Here is a 24,613-nt window from a genome sequence, read left to right as displayed (position 1 = left end):
AACTTTTTTCAGACCGATACCAGGACAAGCATTCACTTTTGAGTACTCACCGATATTGTGTACCGATACTACTACTACATTTGATACAACAAAGACCTCTGTTTTTTATGCACATGATGATTTGCAGATGTGTCAAACGTCCGCAGTGTAGCGTCAACTAATGGTGAGGAGGACTTAATCAATGTCAGATTTTTTTGCCTTAAGTATCGGTGGGTGGTATCGGCAGCCTTCAGTATCTGGTACCTTGAAAAAGGGCCTGTATCAGTACTCGCCCATCCCTAATGAACAACACTGTTGAACAATGAATTTTCCAGTATGAGCAAAGACTTTGCAATGTATTGGACTTTAGAATAAGGACGTCAAAGATGCAACAAAGAATTTTGGCATCCCCTGCTTGGGCCCCAATTAGCACGTAGTATACAAATGTAGCCGAACACTCGCTAAACTGGAGAGGTTAGTCTTACATGAACAACACAACAAGCAAGCACACAAGGAAGGACACACGCATGACTCTGATCTGTCAGTAGGGCAAGGCCTGTAGGTTACCATGGTGACTGAGCCCCTCCCTTTGGCTCATGGGGGAGGTGTTTTGAAAGTTCACAGCATGTTTGTGCTTGTGTGTGTGAAGAGAGAGAGAGCGCGAGGGAGAGACCGAGTGGGGCGTGGTTGCTGAGCTAAGTTACTCACAAAGTTCACTGCTCACTACAGGAGCTACTTGCATCGGTCTACTGACCAAATCCACCTGTGCACCATGGAAGAGCCCCCCCACCCCGAGACCAGCAGCGTGACAAGCAGCACACACACTGTCCCGGAGCCTGGGCCAGAGAATGCGGAGCTCCTCATCCCGAGTTACAGCCCTTCATCAGCCCCGTGCTCCCCTACCCCGACCGGAACCCTGGCCCGACTGGGTGTAAAGAGTCCCACCAGCCCCTCCTCCACCGCCGCAGTCCCCGGGAGCCCAGTGGACCGTGGCCAGGTGAGCGCCATCACTGTGGTGGCCCTGCTGGACAAGCTGGTCAACATGATGGAGGCAGTGCAGTTAAACCAGCAGCGCATGGAGCAGAAGCAGGCCGACCTGGAGGGCGCCGTGCGGCTGGTGCAGGGCGACGTGAGCCGCCTGTCCAAGACACACGTGGGCACCTCCAACAGCGTGTGCAAGTTGTTGGAGCGCTCGCGCAAAGTGAGCGGTCACCTGAAGGAGGTTAGAGAACGCCTGGACAAGCAGGCGGTGCAGGTGAAGAAGCTGGAGGCCAACCATAGCCACCTGCTCAAGAGGAACCACTTCAAAGTCCTCATCTTCCAGGTGAGCGTCTATGAACTGGGATAGTGTTGCTTTTATTGAGCAAGTATTTGAGAGTGGGAAAATCAAACGAACAAAAAGTAGAGTGGTGCCTTGAGACCCGACTTACGAGTTGATCGAGATACGAGCTGTCATTCAGATGATTTTTTTTTGCTTTGACTTGAGAGCAAAAATGTGAGATACGAGTGTTGTATGGTGGCAGTAAACTCAGCTTAGCTCACTTCACAACAAGCAGGAGTTCCACAGGTAGTGAACAGTTCTTCAAAAAAAGAGGCTCCAAGCTGTTTATTGCCACTCCCAGATGAAGTTTACAGTACTGTCAAACTAAACATAAAACAAATATAATTACACTTTCTGTATTAAAACACAGCTTTGCCTTAAGAAAGTCCATTTAGCTTAATGCTAACTCACAATGCAATACACCATAGAATGGCTAACAAATGGCATCGGTGGCGTTGCCTTTATAACCCTTTAAGCAGCAGATATTTAACACAAACACAAACAATATTACTGCGACTTACTCAGGAGCTGAGACGTCTCCATTTATATTCCTGTGTCTGAATTATACTGTGCCCAGGTGGCCAAAGCATGCACACCAGAAGGAGAAACACAATGGTCATTGAATTGAAGCCAAAAATATAGCAAAACTCGTTTAAATGTATTCTATTTAAAAATGTCATAACTGTGTTTTTTTAAATACAATATAGAGTGCTATTTTTATAAATCAACATTACAAACTGATAATTTAATAACGGATTGGTGGCACTTCCATTTATTTCTGTGGCGAAAGATGATTGTGTTTTGAGTTACGAGCATGGTCACAGAATGAATTACAGTCAACTCGTATCTCAGAGCACCACAGTATGTGGTACCTTGATTTATGAGTTTAATTAGTTCTATGACAGAGCTCATAACTCAATTTAGTTATACAGTGTTCCCCCGCATATTCGCAATTTGCTGTTTGCTGTTTGCTGTTTTTGGGCTTGGGCCAAAGCTGTGTCGCATACAAAAGTAGTGCTTTGGCGCAATCTTTTAGCATCTAGCAGGGATGTCAAACTCATTTATGTCACAGGCCACATTGTAGTCTTGGTTTCCCTCAGATTGCTGTTTTTACATGTACAATGAATATAAAAAATGTACACACCCCAAATGCCACATTTTTGTTATGCAGAAAATGAGACAAATATAAATCATTTCACATTTTCTTCCAACATTAATGTGACGTACAACCTACACAACTTAATTAAAAAAAATATTTTCGAGTGGTATTAAAAAAAAAAGACAACATAAGGTTGCACAAGTGTGCATACCCTCTTATAACGGGATGTGGCTGTGTTCAGAATTAACCAGTCACATCCAAATGGCACACATCTGCCGCCATTGTAAGTGTGTATGAATGTGTAGAAATTTTATATTCACTGTATACGGCAAACAGACGGATAACTAATTTATCAGAAGTCATTGAAAATTCGGCTGTGGTCGCTATATGTAACAACAAATATTTGCAATATCTCACTGTTATTAAAAGTGATTTTGGTGATTGGTGATGATTTTGGTACAGATTTGAGCAAGAAACGTGAAGTAGATGCATGTAATTTGCTTTAGTTGGCCACATTAAATGATTCAGTGTCCCGGATCGGGCCCGCAGGGCTTGAGTTTGATACCTGTGAGCTAGCCATTTTTCGCTCCTTCTAGTATATCGAAACAATTTTCCACATTGAAATGAATTGAAATGGAATTCATCTCTTCCAGCTACCCCCCAAAGAACACTATTTTTTAAACATACGTACTGTAGTATTTGTGTCGGATGTGTGCCTTTAAGGGGTGTGGCCTAGTGAATGAGGTCAGAAACTGTCCAGTCCAGTTGGTTTAGTTGTTTGGGGTAGTCTACGTGTGAACACTGGGCGTGAATAGTGGCTCCTTGTGAGTGCTCTCATTTTGTATTTGTGTATTTGAATTATTTTCATGTTCAATAAACTGCAAAAATTGCATCTGCGACTGTAGTTTTCCTTGCTACATGTGAGAGCATTACAGTACTTTAATTGGTCCATTTGTTTTTCATTTCAGTCTTGCAACAGTTTATCTGAAGCTCGGTTGTAACTCGACCAAGCGATGGCTTGTAACTCGAAAGTCGGGGCACTCGTAAGTCAAGTTACAACTCTGTACAGAAATAATGAGGATCTCGTCTCAATTTACTCACAAATTGACTAACTCAGAGTGAAATCTGGGTCTGTTAAATTGAACACGTTATTATTCTTTTGTATGAATGGCAACAGGTGGATACACAGGTTCGCCTGACCCGCTGCTAATCAAAATCTAATGGAAGAGCATTTATTGGTTATGCCTGTCACAGCATGTCCCTGGCACAGATACAGTAGATAGCAGATACATTATTTCTATTAAGTAATTAACACTTTTCTGACCAAATCAGTGAAATGAGATAATTTCGGCACAGTGGGCAGGAATCACTGGAGAAAGGCTTCTCATACTGTAAATACTACACTCAAATGCCACCTGTATTTTCCCACAGTTGTGCCTCTTTGCGTTTATATTTGACTGCAGTGGCAGGTGGTTTCGTACTTGCTTAGAGTCTAAGTCGGCACATACGCAAGACATTGCATGCGAGCAGCATTCAATTTGATTCAGAGCTGTTAAAAACTTGTTGAGCAGGAACCTGCCGAGCTGAACTGACTAATGAGCGCAACAGTCATATTAAACACACCGACGACAAAAACAATATGTACAGTGTATACCTTTGTATACAGTAAAGACCTGCTATCCATGGGGGATTTGGACCGAGCCCGGCCACGAACAGCGAAAAAACACGCGTAATTGACCTACCCCCCACAATAGTTGAAACTGTAAATATACCACCAACTATGAACTAGATTTTCTCGATTAATTTACTCATCAATTATCAAATTAATCGATAACTATTTTGATAGTCGATAAATTGTTTAGAAACCTTGTTTAGCTTAAAATTGTGGAAAGCCTATGATTTTAACCTCTCAACAGTAAGGATTTCTGTATTTCTCCATGAAAGCAGATGGATTAGCTTTGTGTTTGATCAAAATAAGATATTTGCAAACATCTGTTTTTACTTTGAACAATGATCAACATTTTTTCCTACTTTTTTACGTTACGGACCAAACCAGTAACTGAATCGTATCATCAATTTGAGATAATGTTCTGTTTTTGAATAAAGAGATGGAAATAAAAAAAAAAATTCTATCCGATGCATCTATTAATTAAAAAAATAATTGACAGATGAATTAATTAAGAAAATAGTTGCAGCCCTGCTATGAACCCAAAACACTTTAATACCATTTCAAATGTATCTTACAACTTTCCCCTAAAAATAAATGGCTTAAAGCACATATGCCTTGATTGTGGAAAAAAATAAAATAAATAAATAATTAAAATGCATCGGAAGTGCATGTGTACAAAGACTCACCATAACTCCCACTAACAATCCAGGCTAAGCAGAGGTCCTCTCCTACATACAAAGACGTCAGATCTCTCAGTCAAGATGTATCACTTCAACATACGTTCTTGATGACTACTTTTCTATTTGCCAGGGCTTTTGCGCCATCATGTGGCTTCTCAGGGCATCATAGAAAGAGCACAAAAAAATGAATGGGTGAGTTTGTTCGGAGCGAACTCCGACTTGGTAGTTAGCATGAATATAAGCACTCCCAAAAGGTACACAAGTGTGAGCGGAGGGTAAGAAAAAGGGTGTGTCTGGGAATGGAGCGACGCGGGATAATAGAGGAGGGCTCTTGGGCTCCGACTGGATCTGCTTTCACCCCCACAGCTATTCAGAGATACAGTTGGCTTTCAGACGGCTTTGCCATTTCAACCGCCGTTCGGGGTAACTCGAGACAGGTGCTGAACGAGAGATACGCTCTCTACTTTGCCTGCTCCCAAAAAATGGCGGACTAAGAGGAAATAATATCCTTGCAGTATACACCTTAGATCTTGAGAACAGATGATAAAGATGATGTGTTCCTTAAAGGGGAGGTTTTATAGAAAACCGACCTCTATACAAATAGTTTTGTCTCTGGAGTGCCTGTCCACCCATCCAGTCTGAAATTAAACAACCACAACGGTCTTTTGTAAGCTGCCTATTTCTCAAAATGTGTCTGTTAGCGAGCAACTAAGCCGACTGAAGATCCCTCATTTTCAAGCTCCTACATGAAAATACTATTATGTTAAAGCTAGGTGTTACCAGCTTCTGAAAACCGGTACAGACTCGAATGTTTGTCAAAGTTGTTGACGTGAAGGACGTGTTTTTCGATGTGTCCGCTGCATGCGCAACATGCACAAATCCGCTTGACCAGAGGTTCTCAAACTTTTTACACCAAGTACCACCCAAAAATATAGTTACCTCTCCAAGTATTGCCATAATGGGCAACATTAAGATACAGTCAAAAAAAATAAAGAGGTTTTGTTCTAAATATCACATTTACAGTTCTCAAGTTAAATACAACTGAACTGTTTTTTTTTATTTTAATTACTGTACTTGAGAAGTAAAAAAATGTACTGTAGTAAAAATGTAAGCTTAATCGTATTTAATTCAGTAATTCTTTCATGTACCACAAGAGAGAGAGCCCACCTACCAATATTGGAACTTGCACCGCACTTTGAGAATCACTGCGCGAGACTAGTAGACAAAGTGCAATTCGATGGCTTGGTGCTGCCTCTGTGAGTGACGAAACAAAATGTTTAGAGGCATTTTGTGCTGAAGGATATGGTTAAATTGGTGGTGGCTTTGCGCAAGCATCATTCATTTGCAGTCTGGAGGCGGTAGGGTGAAGATCTCCTGTTGTCCTGAAGTTGACAATTACACTACAAAAAGTCACTAAGATTTGTGGCTCGTCACTTGTTTTTTAAATTGTCCTTAGAGGAGTCGGAAAATGCAAAGCCCTAGCTCCGCCCCCCGTTGTCATGATAACACACTTGTGTGACTAGTTTATGTTAAGTGTGATGTAGATCTTTATTCTTTGAGCATTATAATGTAATGAGAGAGATGGGAATGGTTTGAAATAAAAAATGGCATCATCAAGTAAGTTTCCTTTAAGGATGAACTTGTACTCAACCATAATAGCATGATGATGTGCATGCAGCTTGCACTTATTAATAAATAACTGAATGAATTCCAATTTTCTCCCAATGCATAACTGCGTGAGGTTCCAGCATGTGCATGCAAGTGCATGCCCAGGAAGTGAAGCGGGATGTGTGGGGGAAGGAGGGCAGGCGGGAGGACGAGGGGGAGGGGGTTGGGGTCATATTGTTGACACAGCCGGAGCCACTGAGAGCACTTAACCATCTAGGTTATCTGGTTTCCCAGGTACCAAGGCTCTGTTGTTCAGGTGCGGCAGGTGCCAAGACAGTAACTTTCCAGGTTGTTGTGTTTGCTCGCGGCCAAGGATAAATTCTATTGAATTCGGAAGGGAGCGACTGCATGTTGCTTTTGAGTGAATCATGCTTACTGGCTTTCAGTTTATTGCTGTATTCCATTTGGTTACTGTATAGCAGAGGTAGGCAAACTTTTGTTCAAAGTCCGCATTTGATTTTTAAAATGGAATGACAGGTCAGGTCATTCGTACAGTAGATGAGGTAAAATAAAATAAAAAAGAGTTAATTGTAACAATCAAATAATAAGTCTTTTTAGTTTTTAAATAATATTATGTGTAATTAAGTTTGTTCTAATTACATAACCAATTATTTAATGAACAAGTTAATTGTATGTGTAAAGTTATTGTCGTAAAATGTAATTTTTAGAAATAAATTACTTAATCAAATTAATCCATGAACCTATTATTTAATGAGATAAATGAATAGACATGTAATGTAAAATGAATAAAGAAATGTAAAATATGCAAAATCGCGTATATGATTATAGTGATTTTTTATTTAAATTGGGAAGTTAGGACAGGTCACTTGTAGATAAAATTGTTCAAATGGCTATATAAAAATAGTTTAACTAACGTATTATTTAAGGAGATAAATGAATAGAAATGTAATTTAAAAAAGAATAAAGATTGACATCTTTATTAATAAAGGTGGCAAATTTGTCAAATATTTGTGATTACTTAAATTGTTATTGTATTTAATATTTCATTACTAACATTCTAACTATTCATTCTTATTTCTAATGTTATTATTAGTAATCAAATTATAATTAATTAACATTTATTCAAAATAAACAAAACACTGTTAAATGTACCATATGCATATTTTTTATTCATTAATAGTCAACCGATCAACCAAATATTTACTGCGATACATGACTTAAAAATATATACAAATCAATATATATTCATTAATCCATTTGAGGAAAAAACATAAATGCAAATGCTCGGTGGGCCAGAGTAAAGAACGGCGCCGTATGCTTTTATACTTCGCCCGCCCCTGCTGTATAGCATCGCGTAACTCTAATTTGTCTTACCAATTAGTGTCAAACTGCTAATAGACAATTATGGTCTAATACAGCACATTTACTGAAAAGGGTGTCTCGATGGGCTTAGTAGGCCAGGTGTGCGTGTGTATATGTGTTTGTGTGGTGTGTTTGGGGGCATGTGTGAGCGTGCAATTGTGCGTGTTACCCAATCACTATTATCCTGATGTTTTGGGTCAGGCGTATGCAGTTACAGAGCTGTAAATGAGAGTTGGCAAGCCTTAGGGAGAAGATTTAAGCTACAGGGGTGGGGAGTGTAGTTTGTTCATCCCTTTTTTTTTTTACTTTGAGTGTGCTGCTCAGCTTTTATTACTGCCATTTTTACTTCACAAATTGTTTCCTGGTCTTTTCGGGCCGTTTTGATGAGTCACGTGTCCTGAAGGCACACCTCACTTTGATAACACCCATTCGCGTAAGATTTATTTGCATCGCTTGTTCTGGAGGGAAACTCAGTCTCCAGAAGTCGCCACAATGACATAATGCCATTATGCCACAAAAAAACGTCACTTTCAGCTTTGTTGCTAGTATCATTATTGACAAATTGTTACAAGAATGGTTGTAAAAGTTGCTAACTATAGCAATGAAGTGGCTAAGTTGGTAGCACTTGAATATAGCCCTCCCTCACTTTGCTCCAACACCCTTGCTCCGCTCTGGGTCATCATGGTAGCGAAAACATGAGAGTGAGCTTTCCTCCCTCCCCTTAAAACTAAATAATTTCAACCAGTGTGGAACCAAGTGGAACAACACAAAAAAAGGAAATAGTTGCTAAAGGTCTTGAAAAAGTTGCTACTTTGCCAATACTGAGTAGCCCTGGCTTCATCGGAATGCCCTAGCTCCGCCCTGGTTGTCACGGTAATAAAAGCCATATTCGGAATTTGCATGACACAGAGCTCCCCCCACCACAAGCGATTTCACCTCACCCTACTACTTTTATAACACATACTAATCGTAATTGCTAGAGCTGCCAGAAAAGTCATTGCCAACTCGCCATTTGCATGACACAGAAACACCTCCCAGACCCCATCCAAAACCAAGCGATTTCAATCACTTTGACAAGTGGATGTGATACTTTATGGGCCGCTCCGCTGAGTCATGTGTCCTGAAGCAAACACGAGCGACACGCTACCACTACTTTGATAACGTCCATTTGCTGCAAACCAAAAGACGAAATACCCTCGCTGCATTTATGCCCGAGGGGGCCCTCCCTCTGCCGCTCTGCAAAATGGATCGAGAACACTCGTCACCCTGTACGTGCCCGCTGAAGTGGAAACACAGAGGGCCCTACTGTATGTGGAAACTGCCACCGGTGCACTGTTGACTGCAGTCACTCAAAAAATTGACAATGCCCTCTGCTGCTTTACTGCATTACATAACGAGGACTAATGAGGGCCTTAATTACTGCTGCTCTTCCTTTTTTGTTTGCTTTTGTGCACTGGTTCTGGAGGCTACGCACACATTGAGTGGATATAAAAAGTGTACACACCCCTGTTCAAATGCCAGGTTTTTGAGATATAAAAAAAACCACCAAGACAAATCATTGCAAAACGTTTTGCCTATGTGACCTATAATCTGTACAACTCACTTTTGAGAGGGGAAGTAAAAATAATAATACTGAGATGATGCGGATATACACTGTGTTTCACATTCAAACTCATGTTAAGTGGGAGTCAGCACACACCTGCCACCATTTAAAGTGCCTTTGACTAACCAACTGAAAAACATTTCAGCTATTCTAGAAGGCTGAAGGTTTTGTGCATGCATGGACTGCTTTTTGGAACAGTGCATTCAATTGATTAAACCGGACTTTTATAAATGTATATAAAGGACTTATTAGTAAGATGTTTTAAAAGTCAGATTATCAGTCCAAGTTATTCGATTGGAAACCAAAATCCTCTGGCATTTATATTTTTCCATCAATCAAATATCAGAACTGTTATTTCTGCGCGCATTCTAGCCTTTTGTGGTTGAAAAATAAAATATACGAGATTTGCGAAGAGTTTCAAAGTATTGCACTCAACCACTTGACTTGTATCAGTTACCATCCGACAGCATCCATCCTCTCTTCTTTGTTGAAAACTCCACAGCAAAACAAAATAAAAGGAACATTGTCGACACCAGAGACACGGTGGGCGAATGCTTAGCACATCTGTCTCACAGTTCTGAGGACCCGGATGCCTGCGTGGGTTTTCTCCGGGTTCTCCGGTTTCCTCCCACATCCCAAAAACATGCATAGTAGGTTAATTGAAGACTCTAAATTGTCCATAGGTGTGATAGTGAGTGCGAACGTTTGTTTGTCTATGTGTGCCCTGTGATTGGCTGGCGAGGGAGTACCACGCTTTTCACCCAGAGTCAGCTGAAATAGGCGACAGCACGCCCGCGACCCTAGTGAGGGTAAGACGGAAAATGAACGGATTGTCGACACCTTAGCATTTAAAAATGAACATTGTCGACACCTCGCGTTTGAAGAAGTGACTTTCGGCTTTTGCCTTGCCACATCTTCTTCTTCTTTTCCTTTCGGCTTGTCCCGTTAGGGGTCGCCACAGCGCGTCATCCTTTTCCATGAGAGCCTATCTCCTGCATCCTCCTCTCGAACACCAACTGCCATCATGTCGTCCCTCACGACATCCATCAACCTTCTCTTTGGTCTTCCTCTAGCTCTCTTGCCTGGCAGCTCCATCGTCATCATCCTTCTACCAATATACTCACTCTCTCTCCTCTGGACGTGTCCAAACCATTGAAGTCTGCTCTCTCTAACTTTGTCTCCAAAACATCGAACCTTGGCTGTCCCTCTGATGAGCTCATTTCTAATTTTATCCAACCTGGTCACTCCGAGAGCGAACCTCAACATCTTCATTTCCGCCACCTCCAGCTCTGCTTCCTGTTTTCTCTTCAGTGCCACTGTCTCTAATCCGTACATCATGGCTGGCCTCACCACTGTTTTATAAACTTTGCCCTTCATCCTAGCAGAGACTCTTCTGTCACATAACACACCTGACACCTTCCTCCACCCGTTCCAACCTGCTTGGACCCGTTTCTTCACTTCCTGACCACACTCACCATTGCTCTGGACGGTTGACCCCAAGTATTTAAAGTCCTCTACCCTTGCCATCTCTTCTCCCTGTAGCCTCATTCTTCCCCCACCACCCCTCTCATTCATGCACATATATTCTGTTTTACTTCGGCTAATCTTCATTCCTCTTCTTTCCAGTGCATGCCTCCATCTTTCTAACTGTTCCTCCAGCTGCTCCCTGCTTTCACTGCAGATCACAATGTCATCTGCAAACATCATGGTCCACGGGGATTCCAGTCTAACCTCATCTGTCAGCCTATCCATCACCACTGCAAAAAGGAAGGGGCTCAGGGCTGAGCCCTGATGCAGTCCCACGTCCACCTTAAATTCTTCTGTCACACCGACAGCACACCTCACCGCTGTTCTGCTGCCCTCGTACATGTCCTGTATTATTCTAACATACTTCTCTGCCACTCCAGACTTCCGCATGAAGTACCACAGTTCCTCTCTGGGTACTCTGTCATAGGCTTTCTCTAGATCTACAAAGACACAATGTAGCTCCTTCTGACCTTCTCTGTACTTTTTCATCAACATCCTCAAGGCAAATAATGCATCTGTGGTACTCTTTCTAGGCATGAAACCATACTGTTGCTCGCAAATACTCACTTCTGTCCTGAGTCTAGCCTCCACTACTCTTTCCCATAACTTCATTGTGTGGCTCATCAACTTTATTCCTCTATAGTTGCCACAGCTCTGCACATCACCTTTGTTCTTAAAAATGGGCACCAGTACACTTTTCCTCCATTCCTCAGGCATCTTCTCACGCACTAGAATTCTATTGAACAAGCTGGTCAAAAACTCCACAGCCACCTCTCCTAGATGCTTCCATACCTCCACAGGAATGTCATCAGGACCAACTGCCTTTCCATTTTTCATTCTCTTTAATGCCTTTCTAACTTCCCCCTTACTAATCATTGCCACTTCCTGGTCCACCACACTTGCCTCTTCTACTCTCCCTTCTCTATCATTTTCCTCATTCATCAACTCCTCGAAGTATTCTTTCCATCTACCTAGCACACTGCTGGCACCAGTCAACATATTTCCATCTCTATCCTTAATCACCCTAACCTGCTGCACATCCTTCCCATCTCTATCCCTCTGTCTGGCCAGCCTGTATAGATCCTTTTCTCCTTCTTTAGTGTCCAACCTGCCATACATGTCATCATATGCCTCTTGTTTGGCCTTTGCCACCTCTACCTTTGCCCTGTGTCGCATCTCAATGTATTCCTTTCGCCTCTCCTCGGTCCTCTCAGTGTCCCACTTCTTCTTAGCTAACCGTTTTCCTTGTATGATTTCCTGTACTGTGAGGTTCCACCACCAAGTCTCCTTCTCTCCTTTCCTGCCAGAAGATACACCAAGTACTCTCCTGCCTGCTTCTCTGATCACCTTGGCTGCAGTGGTCCAGTCTTCTGGAAGCTCTTCCCGTCCACCGAGAGCCTGTATCACCTCTTCCCGAAAAGCTGCACAACACTCGTCCTGTCTCAGCTTCCACCACATGGTTCTCTTCTCTGCCTTTGTCTTCCTAATTTTCCTCCCCACCACCAGAGTCATCTTACACACCACCATCCTATGCTGTCTAGCCACACTCTCCCCTACCACTACCTTACAGTTGGTAACCTCCTTCAGATTACATCGTCTGCACAAGATGTAATCCACCTGTGTGCTTCTACCTCCGCTCACCCTATGTTCGTGCCTCTTCTGGAAAAAAGTGTTCACTACAGCCATTTGCATCCTTGTTGCAAAGTCTACCACCATCTGTCCCTCCAAGTTCCTTTCCTGGATACCGTACTTACCCATCACTTCTTCATCACCCTTATTACCTTCACCAACATGTCCATTACAATCTGCACCAATTACGACTCTCTCTCTGTCTGGGATGCTCAGAACTACATCATCTAGCTCCTTCCAGAATTTCTCTTTCACCTCTAGGTCACATCCTACCTGTGGGGCATAGCCACTAATCACATTACACATAACACCCTCAATTTCAAATTTCAGCCTCATCACTCGATCTGATACTCTTTTCACCTCCAAGACATTCTTAGCCAACTCTTCTTTTAAAATAACCCCGACTCCATTTCTCTTCCCATCTACACCATGGTAAAATAATTTAAACCCTGCCCCTAAACTTCTAGCCTTACTGCCTTTCCACCTGGTCTCCTGGACACACAATATATCAACCTTTCTCCTAATCATCATGTCAACCAACTCCCGAGATTTTCCTGTCATAGTCCCAACATTCAAAGTCCCCACATTCAGTTCTAGGCTCTGTGTTTTCCTCTTCTCTTTCTGCCGAAGAACCCGCTTTCCACCTCTTCTTCTTCTTCTTCTTTGACTTCGACTTCGACCCACAGTAGCTGAATTTCCAACAGCGCCCTGCAGGTTGACGGCGCCGGTGGCGGACGTTGTTAACCCGGGCCACGACCGATCCGGTATGGAATTCTTTGGATGAACGCTCATATTTGTTTGGCAAGGTTTTAAGCCGGATGCCCTTCCTGACGCAACCCTCTGCATTTATCCGGGCTTGGGACCGGCCTACAGTTTGCACTGACTTGTGCCCCCCATAGGGCTGCATTTTTGCCTTGCCACATAGTTTAGTCAAATATTAAATTTAACCAAGTGCATTTACAGTAGACTCAGACTTCACAGAAATGTGTGAAGAAGAGGAGCCCACATTTACACATTTACCCAAAGGTATATAACCGAAATATATTTGTTATTGACTTTTTTTTAACACTTCTTGTCATTAAGATGGAAAAAAAATATATAAAAGATAAGTGTCAATTGGGCTTGGTGCATACTATAACTGCTGAACAACTAGAACTTTGCAAAATATGCTAACACATTAGAAAATCGATCTTGCCTTGCCATTCTATTGTGAACAAAGTATTATTTGCTGTCTTGTTCAGACTGACAAATGAACTCTTACAAGGATACAATGTGTGCAATTTAAACATTGGGTAAATAATTTTTCACTTTTTTTCCAAAGAAACTCAATAGCTTCATCATGTTTTTGGGAAAGATCTCCTCAAATTCAGCAATTGCTCTTTATTACTACGTTATAATCGGCATACTAAAAACAGGTAACTGTCAAAACTCATCTACCCAGCGGTGCGGCTTTTCTGTCTACTGATTCAAACACCATTGTTGGTACCACACCCACTTTTTAAACGCTTCATTTTAAGCTCCTTTGACAAGACCAGACTGGAAATGCGAATGAGCTGCATTTGAGGCAATGATTACATTGTTGTGGGAGGACTTTCTTCAATTCACCACTGATTAATTCTTATAGGAGACCCATGATGCGCCCACATGGAATTTAAAACAATTTACTGGTGTCTTAAGTAAATGTCTCTGACATTCTTCGGTCATAATACTGAAAGGATGATGGGAAAAAAGCACACTTGTAATGCTCCACTTGAAATTGTCAGTTTTGGGGAGGCCATTCTGTCTCCAATTAGACGAAATACAGGCCGTAACAAGATTTCTATAGGTGAACATATCCCGCTGTTCCACAGGGGCCAATGGGCTTTTACTACAATGCAGCTCGGCGTTACGACAAGGCCAGGGGCTACACTAAAGAGTCAGAAGAGAACGCAGAACACTGACATTTTCACTCATGGAATTAGCGATTCAACACCAAGTCACCAAATTACACTTTTTCAATTGATGTCACTTATCAGAAGTTAACACTGATTACATTGTGAGCCATTGCTATGTGCTAACCTTTTGGCTTTGACACGATGATAGCGCTTGAAGACGGCAGGTTAGCCCTTTGTTATCAAGTGGCTGCAGATCTTGGGGGAACTCTCATGGGAACCTCCCCAAACAGGACTTGCATAACAACTAATGACCCCTGCCCCCCCACACACATACAGTACATACAAAACAATTTCTAAATTTCATCCTGTAATGAGATGGGAGCGGTGTGAGAGAAAGTGAAAGAGAGCGACCCAAATCCTAATTGCAACGTGACTGAGGGGTGACAACAGTCAGAGCTCTCACACACACTATAAAAAAACAAACACACATGCAAGGAACGGAAAATATGTTGCAAGTGTTGGAAACGGGGGAGGGAGGAACTTCAATTAACCAGAAGTGTCAAAAAAAAAAAAATCTAATACCGTAAACATTGTTTATATCTTATTAATAACTCAATTCCGAACAATTTCATTGCAATCTGTGAAATAAACCATATACAGTATTTAGATTTTTTTTAAATTCTATTTCTTGGGTTAATTTGACCCGCAACACAACAGAGGGGATGAATCATCAAATGAGTTCCACTCCTACATGTTAGAACAGGCTGAAATTTCCTTATATCAGTAAATAATACGATATGCTATTTAGAAACAAAAAAATATCCATCCATCCATTTTCTGAGCCGCTTCTCCTCACTAGGGTCACGGGCGTGCTGGAGCCTAACCCAGCTGTCATCGGGCAGGAGGCGGGGTACACCCTGAACTGGTTGCCAGCCAATCGCAGGGCACATAGAAACAAACAACCATTCGCACTCACAGTCATGCCTACGGGCAATTTAGAGTCTCCAATCAATGCATGTTTTTGGGATGTGGGTGGAAACCGGAGTGCCCGGAGAAAACCCACGCAGGCACGGGGAGAACATGCAAACTCCACACAGGCGGGGCCAGGGATTGAACCCGGGTCCTCAGAACTGTGAGGCTGACGCTCTAACCAGTCGGCCACCGTGCCACCACAAAAAAATACATAAATTAAAATAGAGGTTGAAAGTGAAAGTATGGAAGCCATTCTGAAGCTGTCACACATTTAGAAAGACAACAAAACAGTCGCTCTTAAAACAACCCACTAAGTATTCATCCTCTTGTCTTTGGAACTGCCAAGGCAACATACTGTGCATATTTTGCATGTTAACCCAGTTAAGACTGCAATGACATGAGGCCTGAATGTCTCAATTACACTTTTGACACATTTGCAGTTTGTCGTTTTCATAAAATTGGAGTTTGACCACAAAGATTCCTTAGTTCCACTTATACAATTAAAAAATATATATTCTTAAATGCCAAGTTTACAGGAACATATACAGAAATAAAGGTTTGTGAAGCCATTTAGGCAAAAATGTACTGTACGTAAGATCTAAAGACAAGATTATTATTCTTTTGATGAAAGAATTATGTTTTGGGGCCTCAGTATGCCCTAAAATCACCATTTTTTTCCTAGCGCATGTATTGTGCTAACAATGTTTTTGGGGTCCCCGAAAAATCACTCAGTAGCGTCCCCTGGAAAGTTGAGAATATTGCTTTTTTCATGTTGGTTACATAGCTGAAAACACACCCATTTTTGCAATTTGTGTCTGTTAATTGAGCCCCGCTCACCCCAACACACACACACGCACACACACACATACACACCGGAAAGTTGGGAAAAAATCAGCACCTGACACTAGTTTGCATGATTTCCACAAAATTGGGTGGACATGTCAATCAGAGCAGGACACACAAAGGTTTCAAGGACCCACACCCGAAACTGAACACAAGTCGTCCGTTTTGGTTTGAAGCATCCATTTTGGCTGAATCCAGGCCTCCTTCTTGGATTTTAAACTCAGGAATTCACACCAAATGGAAGCAGGTACCTTCAGATTTCCCTTGTGTGAATCTATCAATAAACAGTTACCCCTTAAGCAGCTTTTTACACATTCAGCCATTGATGAACATTCTGTACTTTCGGCTTTGTGAGGAATGTGCATGCCATCTCTCATCCAAATGCTCCTAACACGGTCATGACATTCTAGACAGGAAAAGAGAAAACAATAACCATTTTGGGTTCTCATTTCCACTTAAAATATATATATATATCCCACTCAAATAAAACATGTCAGATAACTTGGACTTCCAGGGTTTATCTGTGAATGCTCTTACGTAACAGCCACTACATGGGGTAAACATGGTGACAATTTGTGGCGACCTTATCAAAAAATGTGCTCTCTACAAACAATGGCACTGATTATATACAGTGATACGAATGGTACCAACGCTATCTTTTGAGGCGGATTGAAAGAAAATAGCTAAAAGAGATTGACAGAGAAACAATAACAGGAAATGTCAAGGAATGTCTTTTTTGTTAAATTTATTTAATCCGTTGTGCAGAATATTTGCATTGCATTGGTGGTTGAGTTTATGAATGTTTTACAGGAAATACAGTATCATATTATTCCTTTCCCCTTCTGTCTCTTCCCTTTTCCTTCCAACTGTCCACTGATGCACAGCAAGCATGTTGGGACGACCTTGAAAAAAAACTTCCTGGGCTGTGAACAGGATACACCTACATTACATACAGTATGCTGATAAGGCAAATGTTCTCAATCATTTGAGTTCAGTTCTGCTTTTCACTGATTGGTTAAAGACCAATATGAATGGGACAAGCACATTGTTGTTGATTTAAAACCGTTCCTATGTGTCTTAAGAAACAGTCTCTACCATTCTTCAGTGTAATTACACAAAGGATAAAAAATCCAAATGCAGAGTACGACAATTTAGCCAAACAGCTAAAGAACGCTAGTAACACAGGTAGACTGCACCTCTGCTTACCTTTCATCTTAGACATGATAGTTCTTCCATGTATTAGTCAAGTTTCACTTCAAAATGCAAAAATATTCAGCCAGCCAAGCTTCCAAGTCATGTGCAGAGAAACCAGGTTTGGGGGATGATATTGTGTACTGTAAATTAGATAAATTGTGATGAAACAATTGGGTTTACAGACACATTTTGTCAAACAGACAAATAATAAAAACTTTCCAAAGCTCCTCTTTTTAGTGTGTTTTGTTTGGGAGTGCCTTTTCATACCACACTCTCTTATTCTATTTCAAATCTTGAGTTACTTCTTAACCTGAAAATCTGGCTTCTTGTGATTTTTTTTCCCTCTAGTGTAAACTATGACGGCGGCACGGTGGCCGACTGGTTAGAGCGTCAGCCTCACAGTTCTGAGGACCCGGGTTCAATCCCTGTCCCCGCCTGTGTGGAGTTTGCATGTTCTCCCCGTGCCTGCGTGGGCTTTCTCCGGGCACTCCGGTTTCCTCCCACATCCCAAAAAACATGCATTAATTGGAGACTCTAAATTGCCCGTAGGCATGACTGTGAGTGCGAATGGTTGTTTGTTTCTATGTGCCCTGCGATTGGCTGGCAACCAGTTCAGGGTGTACCCCGCCTCCTGCCCGATGACAGCTGGGATAGGCTCCAGCACGCCCGCGACCCTAGTGAGGAGAAGCGGCTCAGAAAATGGATGGATGGATGTAAACTATGACATCTACAGGTGTGTCTTTTTACGGTTTCCTTTTATAGTTACATTGCGCAATATGCCATGACTTGTGTCCTACTGCCCATTTGACAATGTTTTTTTATTAAATTCTATAATAGGCACTTTATGGTCAAATAAATAGAAAATTCTCCATAATCCCACATTTGAATACACATTCAGTCAAAAAGTAAGAGGCGCTCGTCTGAGTTCTTTCAGTCAGAATCAACTGTGTCCTGTCCTGTCATGCCCCGCCCTGATCGCTTCGATTTGAATAGCGCAAGGGATCAAGAGTCTTATATAAGCGTTGGCTCATTTGGCTTCACTTGCTATTCATGCAAACGACATTTCGACAGCACAAATCTTGATCAAAAACCTTGCAGCATGTTACATAACGTGGCTGCGATACAACAAGCTTGTTGTCACATAGTGTTAGTTAATTATCTTAGCTGTTTAGTTTCATTCCAAATTGATGTGCATTTCTCTTTTTTGTTTTTAAAAACACCCCGTGTTCTACGTGTCTGGTCATTAATAACGAGAGACAAAAGACGCATGCGTTGCCATGTCACATCGCATCTCATTCTGAGTGGCTGATGAGTATTTGTTTAGCGGGTCAATTAAAGTTCTAGGCTTCCTGTGCCAGACTACCATAGTAACTAACTGCAGATTACCAACCTGTGCATAACAATACAGTACAGTGGTGCCTTGAGATATGAGTTTAATTCGGTCCATGATCACATTCGTATCTCAGAACACGTATTCTAACTCATCATTCCCAATTGAAATTAATGGAAATATAAGTAATCCGTTCCAGTGCCCCATCAAACAACAAAATACATGTTTGTCCATCCTTGTTCTTCTTCTGTGGAGTTGATTGATTGGCAGTGGGCAAACCACCTTAATGGTGCATTAGCGCCACCAACTGATGTTGTGCTTCGACTGAAAGGAATGTTGTCGCCGGATGTTGTAAAGTTTTCTGCCGCCATCAACGGTGGGAGTCTGAAGCGCATTTGTAATTCCAGATTTTTGCTTGTATCTCAAGACAAAAAAAAATAAAAATAAATTTTAAAAAAACAACTAATAAGCGAGGCACTCATATCTGACGGCACCACTGTACATGAATTTTAGCCATTTAAAGCGGTCAGAAACATTAAAATGTAAACATATTGTAAGTAACAGAATTTTGCCATTAACTATCCATCCATCCATTCATTTTCTGAGCCGCTTCTCCTCACAAGGGTCGCGGGCGTGCTGGAGCCTATCACAGCTATCATCGGGCAGGAGGCGGAGTACACCCTCAACTGGTTGCCAGCAACTAATTAATCCAAATATATATTATTAAATATATATATATAAAATGTTCTTTTGTAGAATATTCAGTGTCCTTCTGTGTAAAATGTAACACTACAAACAATAAAATATAGATTGTGTAGGAACCAAGATTCTCTCAGATCATCTTGTCTGCCCGGTCTTTGAGTATGTGTTAATAACACCCCGTGAAAGGCGCATTGCACGGTTCTTTTAAGAACCTTTGGTATCCTGTCACTTTAGGCACTCTCAGAATGTCTTGCGAGCTGCCCGGCATTCTTGGAAATGCAGTCATTCTGACATGCATCAGTAACTATTTCAATATTTGTACAGACCCTTGTCAAGTTGTCGTGAAGTGAATTGAAAGTTTTGCATGCATGATTACATTGATGGACAGACTGACATGGCGATAGAAGAAACTGATAGAAAGAGGCGACACTGTATTTTGAATGGCCTTCATTGACACTTCTCAGGTTCATGAATCCACAGTGAACTTGATCTTTATTAACTTCCAGATCACCTGAAGAAACATGCACACAGACCAAACATGTCAGCAAAATCTACGATTGGGGAAAAAAACTCAAACCCAAAACTTTGAGTTTTGCTCCAGTTTTCAATGAATCGAGAAAAAATATGATTTCCTCCATGCAAACTATGTGCTTGACTCCTTTTTTAATAGCTGTGGGTGGTTGTAGATGAAATATTTTGATAAAAAATACTCCTGGGGATCGTCCCAGCTATTGAAGGCTGCTTCCCAACAACTGATATTCTTTGGAGAGTCACAGGAGTATTTTTATGCCTGATAATTTTGTTCACAATTTAATTCCCATGCTTTCATCAAAACACCCTCAGGATCAAGAATTATACCTGTAGTATACTTTACAACCCCTTACAGCCTTGTCTCATGTAAGTGAGGGACGGTATATCCCGCCCCACATACAACTGGGGCAGCGTCGAGTCTTGCTTTTGTTACTGTGATAACCGGACGGAGCTAGGGCATTGCAACAGCTTCTACTTGCGGAGGCAGAGCATCAGTGTGTGGAAAAAGCGAGTAAAAAGGATCTTGACTTGTAGAGGTAGCACTATATACACTACACTTTAAAAACTTTAAATTAGTGTGCAGATCTGTGCATGTCAGAAGCTAAAGCTGTTAGCCAATGCTAATCTGTGCATCCAACTTAACTGCATGCAGCTCTGCTTACCTTTTCTTTCACATGCTAGTGTGTCAGACAGTGCAGTTCACCTAACCACCCTTTATCCAGTCAGTTAGTTTATATATTTTTAAAAGTTTCTTGAGTATTTTGTCATCATTTTTGTTTTTTGGTCTGTTTCTTAATAGGAGGACAATGAGATACCCTCCAGTGTGTTGGTCAAGGATTCACTCAAGACCCCAAACCCAAGCCAGTATGACGCAGAGTCCACTCAGCCCAACATGTCCATTGCCAGCTCCGTTGACGGTCTTCAGACCATCAGCCTTTCCTCGGACGAGGATCTCCCGGTTGACAGAGCGGAGGGAGAAATGCTGGAGTGCGGCGCTGCCGGAGGTAGTTCCCATATTTTTGAGCGAAGGTCTGACAAGTTCAAGCGGACCAGTTTGAAGAAAGTCGACAGCCTAAAGAAGGCCTTTTCCCGCCACAGCATTGAGAAGAAGATGGCACAGATTACCACCAAGATTGTTCCACCGGAAAAGCGTGAAAAGATCATAAAGACCCTCAGTCCGACCCACCCCAAGAGCCCTTCTGCTAAAAGCTCTACATTCAAGGTGTCTCCCATGACGTTCAATGTAAAAAAAGTTAGAGATGGTAAGGCTCCTTTGCAAGAAATGGCCTCGGGAGAAGATGCACACGTGGAGATCTCTCCACTGGAATGCTTACCTGGAGATGTCGCATTGTGTGAGGAACCTGCCCAGAAGAGTCAACAAATGCTGAGTCAGTCCACCGCGGACGGCGTGAAGGCAGAGCTGGCAATCAACGGAGATCCATCGAGCATCCAGTGTGAAATATACGGCGATCGTTCTGCTGGTCTTGCAGTCCCCGAGCGTGATGATGACGTTGGCGAGGATAAAGAAGATGAGGAGGAAGATGAAGAAGCAGAACAAGAGGCCCACAAAAATGAAGAGAAGCACTCCTTGACAGCAGCTACAGAAACAGTTGCTGTAAAGCAGATGTCCTAAACTCTGTTGTCCTACACTCACCCAGTAGTGCTTAAAATGTCCCTCATAAGTAAACAGGTTTGTTGTTATTATCAAAAATGCATCGATAGGGACCTAGCCATGCTGCGAAGAGCGAAAAAACGAGAGTAATTAACGCGACCCCCCCAAAACATTTTTACAATTGCCTATAAAAATACTGTAGTTGTAATTGTAAATATACCACAAACTATGATCCCATTATGATTTGGTTTAAAAAAAAAAAAGAATTTAACCCTAAGTGTGCGTGTACATGCACATGTATATACTCTCCATAAAAACCCAGGCTAAACTTAGCTTCTCCCAGATATACAAAACATGTTTCTCAGTCAAGATGTACCACTTCACCATACATCTTTGGGCCAATTGTACTACTTTCCTATTTAGACAGGGCTTGGGGGCCATCTTGTGCCATTTTGAGACATTTTAGAAAGAGCAAGTAACGGAGGTTATGTTAAAAGAAACAGTGAATTTGTGAGTAGCAAACTGATAATAGGTGGGGGTTTACTGCAGTACAAGGAGAAATAGAAGAAGGTAAGATAACTCTTAGATTGTCTGGTAGCTACATCGTTTTTCCAAAATCGTCTCCTTGTCATTGTTTTTTTTTTTTTTTGTGGTGAATGTGGCTCATCTAGTTGTGTCCAGCAATGGCGCAAACTTCAGGTCGCTTCCTAATTGGCTACCGTTTCACCTCACAATCACAAGGTCTGTGGATTGCCCGTTGACCACAAACACAGGTTTACGATCCTAAATATTGAACAGGTTTAACATTTATTATTTTTCGACCTTGAGCACAAACTCATCGGTCAGGATCATCTTTATCGGAATCTAGCTCAAAATTGGCTCCGTTTATCGGTATGGGTGTACCTGGCATTAATGTGCAAACGTGGTATCAATTGAGGCTTCTTAAAAACAGTGCCATCAGCTGGTGCTCACAACTTGGACAGCAGGACATCTCCTAGGCACCAGTCCAAGTATCTCCCTCTCACTGGGTTTGTCTGCTTCTCTACTGAGAAACAGCTTCTTTGTTCTGGCCCCCTTTTTTCCCAATCTGAAAACTAGTAAATCTTTGGCAACAAAACTATTGTGGTAGTAAGTTGCCAGGGTGGGCAAGAGCAGGAATGGTGATCCAGGGGTTGCTTTTCAAGGGTGTTTATACTGTTTTTATAGGATATCCGTGTCTAATTTTACACCATTGGTCTTGAAACTTGAGAGGTGTCTGTGCACTGTGAAGTAGCGACACATAATCTAGTGCAGCAAATAAATATTGTTAAATAAATAAATATAAATATTACTCTGCATAACAGGTGAATGTTGTAATCGCACACTTGTTAACTGTGGAAAATAGAATATTGTAAAAAAAAAAAAAAAAAAAAAGGTATATATGTGTTGAGTGATGATTTGCTACTGGGTGGATTCAAATGTTTAGTCATTCTTTTGCTTTATCTTTTTACCGACTGCTTCTCCTCCGGTGACATGCAACAGCATACTCCTGTAGCGCCTATAACGTGCACAAGCTGGTATGAGTAATTGCACTCCTGAAGGAATGGATTCCAGTTATTTTTGGAGATAAGACCAATGGCAAAACACGTCTTTTCTCCCTTCTCTTCTGTGAGGTTCTTTAAAGAAATGTGCTACATTGCAAACATTTTGTATTACCTTGTATAGTTTACAAAAACACAAACACATACACATTCCTTTTAGTGTTAGTCTAGCTCCCATGCATGTTTCTAAATATATCTCTAGAAGGGACATATTAGGGAAAATTTACTTGGTAATTGCTGGTATACAAATAGTGGGATGGGTGGAATGCCTGCCCACCCATCAAGTGTGAAAATACAAAACATAATTTCATATTATTTTTAGCAGCCTATTTCTAAAAATGTGTCTGTTTTAACATAATAATGTCAAGCTAAGTTGTCAACGTGCAGACGGGGGTATACATATCCGGCTGTGTGTCTGCTGCATACCTGCTATCCACAGATCTGCTTCACTAATTGGCAAAGTGTATTTTGATGAAGTGTTGCCTCGAGTGAAAATAAAAACCTTTATGGGCACTCGGAGTGGCGTTGCGTAGGAACAATTCAGTCTGGACTAGACAGGGAGATGTGAACATGCTGCTCTGAAAGGGAGTCTCAGAGTCTCCAGAAGTCTCCGATAACACCACAAAATGTCGGTAGATTTGTTACTAGTCACTTTTTTTAAAAATAGTCAGTAGAGGGGTTTGAAAAGTGGCTAGGTTAGGAACACTGAGTAGCCCTTGCTTCTTTGCAACGCCCTAGCCTCGCACCCAGTTGTCGTGGTATTGACAGCTATACTTGGATTTTGCATGAGACAGAACCACCCACTCAAAATGATTTAAGTATGGTGTAATTCTTTATCTTTTATGTATTTTGAAACTAAATGACAGAAACCTTTAAGACACCTGGGAACTGTTTTAAATTGTGAAAAAAATGCACAATATGTCTCCTTAAGCCTGCATTTCTGTTTCCTCATTTGACATTGGGATAAAATAAAGTTAGATGTGCATCATCACATTGTATTATCTTTTTGTCTAATTAATGTAATTAGTGGTTAAGGATGATTTGCCTTTTTTTCAGACTAATGACTAAACTAAGATGTAACACTTTGCTTTGTACAAGTGGGGCGGTCCAGTGGTTTGAATCTTACAGGAATTATGGTATTCTTTCCTTCTCATCCTTGGAAACTGGTGTCATTGCTTTCTGTTAAAGAAAAATGTTTGGAATCATGTATATGTTGACCTATTATTGGTCTGAAAGCAAGAGTTCCTAATCTCAGTTCTTGTCTTATTTGTTAGAAATGAAAAACAGTTAAAAGTTAGGGATGTTGCTTTTCTACCTTCACTGTACAGTAGTTAAGAAAGTAGGAAACTACATCAACCAAAGATGCTTCCCTCACACAAGTAGTCTGTTAACTCTTGTTGCTAATATTGTGTAAACATGCAAGAATTTCCTTTTGAACTTTAGCATTGTATGCATCAATAAAGAATTTAAACAAGGA

The 24,613-nt window shown here is 41.4% G+C and overlaps 1 protein-coding gene across 1 annotated transcript; it reads left to right on the top strand.

Annotated features, from left to right (window-relative positions):
• Positions 1-625: 625 nt before the first annotated feature.
• On the top strand, positions 626-24,613 carry cavin2a (caveolae associated protein 2a). The gene is made up of 2 exons (XM_061792259.1): positions 626-1,303; positions 20,744-24,613. The coding sequence occupies exons 1-2, from the start codon at positions 752-754 to the stop codon at positions 21,575-21,577; spliced, it is 1,386 nt and encodes a 461-aa protein (XP_061648243.1). The 5' UTR covers positions 626-751; the 3' UTR covers positions 21,578-24,613.

This window comes from Phyllopteryx taeniolatus, chromosome 12 (genome assembly GCF_024500385.1).
Source record: "Phyllopteryx taeniolatus isolate TA_2022b chromosome 12, UOR_Ptae_1.2, whole genome shotgun sequence".
NCBI lineage: Eukaryota > Metazoa > Chordata > Actinopteri > Syngnathiformes > Syngnathidae > Phyllopteryx > Phyllopteryx taeniolatus.
Note: the sequence above shows the minus strand (reverse complement) of the source record. Positions and strands in the feature narration are given on the sequence as shown.

Excerpts from the sequence above, each read along its gene's own strand:
- cavin2a (XM_061792259.1), top strand. The coding sequence starts at position 752 with ATGGAAGAGCCCCCCCACCCCGAGACCAGCAGCGTGACAAGCAGCACA. Across the intron at positions 1,304-20,743 it reads TCAAAGTCCTCATCTTCCAG|GAGGACAATGAGATACCCTC; the intron begins GTGAGCGTCTAT and ends GTTTCTTAATAG.